General features: G+C 36.0%; 1 protein-coding gene across 1 annotated transcript; it reads right to left on the bottom strand.

The window, feature by feature from the left end:
* Positions 1 to 1,285: 1,285 nt before the first annotated feature.
* On the bottom strand, positions 1,286 to 2,230 carry LOC103548520 (olfactory receptor 4F6-like). The gene has a single exon (XM_008516332.2). It carries the CDS (start codon positions 2,222 to 2,224, stop codon positions 1,286 to 1,288), a length of 939 nt encoding a protein of 312 aa, XP_008514554.2. The 5' UTR covers positions 2,225 to 2,230.
* Positions 2,231 to 8,095: the final 5,865 nt, after the last annotated feature.

The raw sequence follows: 8,095 nt of genomic DNA, 5'->3' as shown, positions 1-8,095 counted from the left end.
GACCCACAACGAAGAATATACAACTATGTACTGGGGGGCTTTGGGGAGAAAAAGGAAAAAAATAAAATCTTTAAAAAAAAAAAAGGAAAGAAATAATTTGTAGACAGCATGAAAGAAGGTTATCAAAACTGAGATGTGGTTTTAATATTTCATTTCATTTTATTGAACAGGTACTTATATAACACTATAGACCAAGAATTGTTTAAAGCACTTTGCAAATATTAATTCAATTTATCCTTATAACCATATGAAGAAGGTACTTTTAGCCATTTTTCTAATTCAAAAAACAGTCAAATATCAGAAATTTCAGATGTTTCAATGTATCTCTGTTTTACAGATGATCGAATTTAGACATAAAGAGGTTAAGCAATTTGTGTGTTAGTAAAAAGCAAAGCTAAGCTTTGAAGTCAGGGAGTCTAGCTAAAGAGTCGGTGCCTGTAACTGTGTCACTGAAAAAGAAAAGAGTTTGCCTAACTCTGAGGAATCTCTTGGTGACAGGGCTTAGCACTATTTGGGACAGAATTATTAAATAGGTCATTGTCCTTGTCCATTACGTGGTCCCCATTGTTCAAATCCCCTGTGAGAACAGGAACACAGCTTTTGAAAGAAGTGGAGTAATTATAAGTTTTAATTCATAGTTACTACATGCAGTGGTTGAAATGCTTAAGAAACCATAACCCTGTGATCCATTGTGATAAAAGAAATCAAAAATAATTCAAAATAAGTTAGCTCTTGGCTTTCATTTATTGAAGGGGCAATATATACTGAAGGGTTAGAGATAGACAAAAGTATCTCTTTAAAATCCCCTTTTTATCTTTCATCTGTTTCTTCTCACATTACAGCTGCTCCCATACATGTCTCACTACAAAACCTCGAAAAAAATCTATAACTAATAATTGCAAATTATGTCACATTTACAAATGACTTTTTTTACTGATTCTGCATCACAAACTCCAAAAATCAATCTGAAAAGGAGGATCCTTCTCAGAACACAGAATAGGAAAAGAGATATAAGAGGCCAGTCTGCAATCCTCCTTATCAAGGAAGGGGAAGAAAATGAGGAAACTGTGGAAATATTAATACTTTTTATTCCATCACATTGCATAAGAAAGAAGAATACCATATCCTCCTTGGTTATGAGCAGAAAAGACATTAAGAAAATCCTGGACATTGGAAGTTAAAGTATAAAGAAAAGCATCCCCTGGTGCTGTGTTTTGCTGGATTCGTGTCTGCAACATGGGCAGCGAGTCTTTGAGATGTTTGTCTTTCTTGATATCAAAATCACTTAAAACAGCTTCTTGAAACTCAACACCTGACTGAATATTCTCCTCATTGCCACCTGCATCTCTTTGTTCCTAAAAGTGTAGATGGTGGGGTTCAGAAATGGGGTGATAATTACATCAAAAATGGCAAGGAATTTATCCACTGGCACTGTGGGAAATGGCCAGGAATACACAAAAATACATGGGCCAAAAAACAAGACCACCACAGTGATGTGAGCTGACAGTGTAGAGAGGGCCTTGGACAAGCCATCTGAAGAACGTTGCCAGACAGTGAGCAAGATGAAGATATAGGAGATGATCAGAATGCAGAAAGTTCCCAGGGAGATGAAACCACTATTGGCAGTGACCATGAGACCCAATCTGTAAGTGTCTGTGCAGGCAAGCCTAATAAGTCGAGGAAGATCACAGTAAAAGCTGTCCACTTCATTGGGGCCACAGAATGGTAAGTTTACAACAAACACAAGTTGGATCAAAGAGTGGATGATTCCAAGTGTCCAGGAAGCCACCAAGAGTAAAATACAAGTTCTGAAGTTCATGAGTGTCAGGTAGTGGAGAGGTCTACGTATAGCAACATAACGGTCAAGGGCCATCGCAATGAGCAGAACCATCTCAGTTCCTCCCATAATATGAACGAAGAACGTCTGAACAATGCAGCCTTGGAAGGAGATTACTTTTCTCTCCTTGAAAAGATCAGAAATCATCTTGGGAGCTGTATTGGAGGAAACCAACATGTCAATAAAGGAGAGGTTGGCCAGCAGGAAGCACAGAGGGGAGTGCAAGTGAGGGTCAGAGATCACTGTGAGCACAATGAGGAGGTTTCCCAAAATACCTGCTACATAGAACACAGAGAAAACTAGGAAGAGGGCTAGTTGCATCTCCAAGGAACTGGTGAGTCCCACCAACACAATCTCAGACACCACCGAATGATTTCTTCCTGCCATGGTCTCAGTCACTTTGGGCTCCAAATTTGCCTAGAAGAACAAGAAAAATAAGAAATTGGACTTACTGGCAGTATCAGTCAGAGTTCCATTAGAGAAGTAGAACCACTAGGACATAGTATACTTGGAGATTTGTGACAGTGACTTGAACTTTCAAAATGGAAGTTGGATTCAGCAGTCTCTATAAGTCTGTTGTCTGTGCATCTGGTGCTGTAACTTGAAGTCTGCAGGACAAGCAGTCAGGAATGGAAGATGGATGTAAGATGGAGAAGAACGAAAATAAACTGGAACACACAAGCAAGAGCTAAAGACTGCAAGGACAGACTAAAACCAGTGTGAGAGCTCATTATCTCTGACTTTAATGGAAGGGGTGCACTGCAGAAGCCAGGGCCCTTCACCACAGAGCTAAATACACACCTGGCCCATGAGTCAGAGAAGCTAAAGAAGGATCCAAGGAAGGTGCGGCACTTGCAGTCCCAGCCACTGCCTCACACCAATGAGAAAACACAGAAAAATGACAAAATGTGTGAGCTACAAATATGGCTGCTGTTTCACTTCTATTCTCCAAATATTGCCAAAGATTGTCTCTTGCAACCCATTCTAGCTGGAAACATACAGAAATGGGATTTCTTGGGAATTTAGCTCAATCTAGAAAAGTTGACGTAACACAAAGCCACCGTACTGGCTATTTAAAAGAATGTACAAATCTCAAAAATTAACTAGAACCTCTTTTGACAAAGATTTGATACTGGTCCAAATCTCGCTCCATCTTTCACCAACTTCCCTTGTTATTACTGATTCTGTTTAAAATTTCATCATGGGTTCTCCTCTGACATCAGGGAGCCAAGCGAGAAATTAAAAAGAATTTCAACAGAGTTTTGGGATGAAAAGGAAAACAAAGGTATAAGTACCATATTAAATGGGAATAAATTGTCGCTTATACTAGCCCACAAGGACTTCAAAACGCTAGAGATGTGGGAGACTGTCCTTTCTTTCCCCCATTCCAGGTATTTTGAGATCTCTCTGGGATTTCAGAACTTGTCTATGGACAATTTGGGCACCTCTGTGGTGGTTTAGAACACAACATCAGAAATCTATTAAGTGAGACTCATTTTAGATCACCTTATAAATATTCCAAATAGACTTCCACACATGGAACAAACATCAACAATTATATTCAAAACAGTATCCACTCTGGGTAGAGTATTGTCTGGTGTGAAATAGAAAAACATGAAGCAAGGTTCCTAATCACAATGGACTTAAAATCTGAGGAAATCGATCAAAATAAACAGTAATACACAATGGAACATATTAAGGGTCAACTGTGAGGTTCAGAAATTCATAGAAGTGAGCACCACCAAGAATTTCACTGAATCGTTGGTTTTAAGAGAGCAGAAACTCCCTCTGTAGAACTCTCTGCCAGTGGTCATTCACACTCTGCATGAACAATTTCATTGATGGAGAACAATCTAGCTTCTGATGTAACTTACTCCATTGTTGGACATCTGCAATCATTCTAAAACTCTTCTGTCTATAGTGAGAAGAAATCTACTTTCTTTAATTTCTAACCATTCGTCCAAGTTCTGTCCTTTGAAGTCACACAGAATTAATCAAATCCATCTTCTATATGCCAACTTTTCAAGCATTTAAATACAGCTTTCATATATATTCAAAGTCATTATAAGCAAATTATTTTTCTGTTCCTTCAAAAACTCTTTAAATGATATTGGACTCAATTCACTTATAATCCTAGTTATCTTCCTCTAAAGAGTTAGTTTCTAAATGTGGTAAAACAAAAGTGGAGTGTTGTAGAACTAGCCCTCATTTTAATAATGGATGCTTTACTGTCTTAATGATAACTTTACACTAGCTTTGGAGTACAATCAGAGAACTAATGCTCACAGAAGTAAGGAATACATGTTTTACACATGGTAGAAATTAGAAATATAGATGTCAGCATACGCACAAATAAAATGTGCATATTTATCACTGCTTATTGTTCAAGATATGATTTGTTCAAGAACCAGATATGTTCTGATATGTTCAAGAATCTAGTGCACTGGAGTAATCCTTAGAACACAAAAATAACACATTGATCACCTACATTTGTGATTCTAAAAGAAATTGTTGTCATAATATAGTTTCCAGGAATAGGATTTGACCCTTAAACAAATGTTTATTCAAGAGAATAAGAGGGAGACTTTCATTTCTGACAAAATGGCAGAGCTATCTAAACAAATGTTCCACTGAAAACTTAAAATACTGAACAAAAGTTATCATCTTATTAAACATATCAATAAATAGCAAGAAAATAAAAAACACTCTAGCTAAAAACTCAGTAAATGTGGGACCTCAGAGAAACAAGCACAGCAGTGAAGCTGACTTTTGCCCTTAAGACCTTAGCCCAAATCAAGTGATTCTGAGCTTAGTTTTTCAAGGCCTAGCAGGATGCAGGGACCAAGAACAAAAGCCCAGAGTCCAGTTAAAGTGGAAATCTAATATAAGAATCTCCCCTAATGAATCTGGAACTCCAAAATGTCTTACTTCTTTGAAAGGTAAACTAGGAGTAAACCACCCACCTCATGCCCCAGAGAACTTGCAAAGAAACTTGTATCTATTTTGAATTTTGATCTTCATCCAAGGCCTCAAATGATTCCCACAGCTAAAGTTCCAAGAGGAAAACAAAAACTCATAAACACATCCCTAAAGACACACACACAAAAAAAATTAGGAACCATATAGAAAATTAATAAGAGAGAGAGAGAACCAAAACAAACCTACAAAGTCTTAGGATATTAGAAAGATCATATGCAGAATAAAATGACTATATTTCATACGTTTAATAAACAGAAGTGAAAACATAAACAGAGAACAAGAAACTAAAATGACCAAAGAAATAAATTTGAAAAGGAACCAAATAAAACTTCTGGAAATTGAAAATAAAATAATTAAAATTTAGGACTCAATAGAGAGATCTGACAGCATAGAAGATAGAGTCAAAGATAGGATTTGTAAATTGGAAGTTATATCTACAGATGCAACAGAGAAAGCAGAATTGGAAAATATTAAAGATATATTAAGAGACATGGACAACAGGGTAAAAAAAAAACTAATATATTCTAACCGAAGCTCTAGAAGAAGAGAGAGAGAAAAAATAGGGTAGAAACAATATTTGAAGAGATAATGACTAAGAACCCATCAAAATGATGTTTTGGTCAATGACAGAATGCATATATGACAGTAGTCACATAAGATTAGCACCATATAGCCTTGATACATAGTAGACTATACCATCTAAGTTTGTGTAAGTACACTCTATGATGTTCACACAATGATGATTCACCTAATGACGCATTTCTCAGAACACACCACTGTCATTATGTGACACATGACCATAAAATGTTTTCAAACAAAAACTTGAGTTTTCTCTCAGAGAACATAACCAAAGAAAATTCTAAAGAATGTACTTCAGGTGGAAAGAAAGTAATCCAAGATGGAAATGCAAGAAGGAAGGATAAGTAAATATGTGCCCAAATCTAAATAAACAAAGACTATATAAAACAACTTAATAGTATACTGTGTGATTTGAGGGAGAGAGAATTAAAACACATCGTAGCAACAGGAAGTTGACTGAGAGGATGGCAAATGGAGTTAAAATATATGAGGTCCTCAGAGTTACCATGTTGCACAAATCCAGGAAGCACTATTCACATTGTATTCTATGACAGGTCTGTATTAGACTTTAATAAGTTAAGTATGAATGCTAATTTTCTGGTATAATCACCACAAGAATAAAAATAGAATGTATAATTTCCAAACTAGTAGAGGATAAAAAAAATAGAATCAGAATGAATATTAAATCCAAAAAAAGGCAAGACATGAGAAGGAAACATAGAAATACTAGAACAAATAGAACACAATAAGATGATTAAAAAATAAATGCAAATAGATCAGAAATCACCATAGACATGAGTGGACTAAATTCTCCAGTTTAAAAAAAAAGAGGAATTATCAGATTGTTTTTTAAAAATTCCAACGATGTACTATTTACATGAGATATAATTTTTTGTTTGTTTTGGGGTTTTTTGTTCTGTTTTTTGCTGAGGAAGATTCAATCTAAGATAACATCTGTTGCCAATCTTCCTCTTTTTTTTTCACTTGAGGAAGATTTGCCCTGACCCAACATCTGTGCCAATCGTCCTCTATTTTGTATGTGGGTCACAGCCACAGCATGGCTGCCAATGAGTGGTGTAAGTCTGCACCCAGGAACCAAACCTGGGCCACTAAGGCAGAGAGCACTGAACTTAACCACTAGGCCACATGCTGGTCCCCAAGAGATATACTTAAAACATAAGAAAATAGAAGGATGGAAAAGTTGGGAATAAAAGTATGGGAAATGTATACCAAGCAAATACTAACCAATGAAAGCTGATATGGTTAGTAATAATGTTATTTAAATCAACTTTAAGGTAAAAGCATTACAAAATATAATGATCACTTCAAAATGTAGAGAATTCAATTTCACAGAAAGACATACCAAGTATTAACTTGTATGCACCTAATAGCATAGCCCAAAAACATATAAAGAAAAAAACTAACAGAGCTACAAGAAGAAATAGACAAATCCTGTATATTTGTGGAAATAGTAGGAGAGTGAAATACACTCCTCTCAGTGAACAATAGGACAAACTGATGAAATATCAGTCAGCAGAGAGAAGGTTTGAAAACATGATTAACCTAATTGAATTATATAGATCCCTGTCCCCAACATATGCAGAACATTCTTTTCAAGCAAATATAGAATGTTACAAAAATTTACCATATACTGTACTCTTGTATAAAGCAAATCTTAACAAACTTCAAAATATTGCTGCCATGCAGACCACATTCCAACCCCAAGGCAATTAAGGTAGAACCACAAAACAAAAGACTAGTAGAAAATCTCCATGTGTTTGAAAATTGAGTAAAACTCTTTTCAAAAACTCTTGGGTCAAAGACGAAATACAATGAAAATTGGAAAGCATTTTAGACAGAGTTGTAAAAATATTATATACCAAATCCTGTGGGATGCAGCTAAAGCAGTATTTAGAGGGAAATATATAGTCTAATTGCTTTTATTAGAGAGAGAAAAAAGGCTTAAAATTAATTTAGAAATTAATGAGCTAAGTAAAAGTTAGTAAACAGAATGGCAAAACAAGCAAAAAGAAAAATAAGGAAATCATAAAGAGTATAAATGAATGAAATACAAAACAAAAATAAACTACAGAGAAGCAAAAAAAGTGAAAGTTGTTGTTTGAAAAGACAGGTAAAATTGATAAGCCTCTGATGAGACTGATCAAGGGAAAAATGAAATGGCACACAGAACTAATATTAAGAATGAAAGAGGAACATAAGTAGAGATGTTACCAACATTAAAAGCATAATAAGAGACTATAATGAACAACTTTATGTGAATATATTTCAAAAATTTGATAATGTGAGCAAATATCTAGAAAAACATAACTTAGCCAAAATTATTGTGTTGCGCATTCTAGATCCACTGTCCCCCTTCTCCACCCTGCCCTGGGGGTGACCTTTAAGGACTGTAGACTGGCTCTCTTGCTCTCACTGTTGGTTGGTATTGGTCATTGGCAGGAACTGACAAGAAACGGGAGGCCAGGAAGAGAGAGTAAAAGATAAGGATCTTAATCTCCTGACTTAGTCTCCTCCAGGTGTCATTTCTCTCCAATAGGGCAGCCCACTCCTACCTCCATAACTTTCTTTGCAGATTCCAGCAAACACCCTGGGGTGCTTCACCCCTTCTTACTGGCTTCCTTAATCCCATCCTCGCCTTTGAAGTAGTCTCTTCATTACTAATCTTCCCTCTAGTACTCT

The sequence above is a fragment of the Equus przewalskii genome, chromosome 1 (assembly GCF_037783145.1).
Source record: "Equus przewalskii isolate Varuska chromosome 1, EquPr2, whole genome shotgun sequence".
Taxonomy (NCBI): Eukaryota; Metazoa; Chordata; class Mammalia; order Perissodactyla; family Equidae; genus Equus; species Equus przewalskii.
This window is presented reverse-complemented; position numbering and strand designations above follow the sequence as displayed.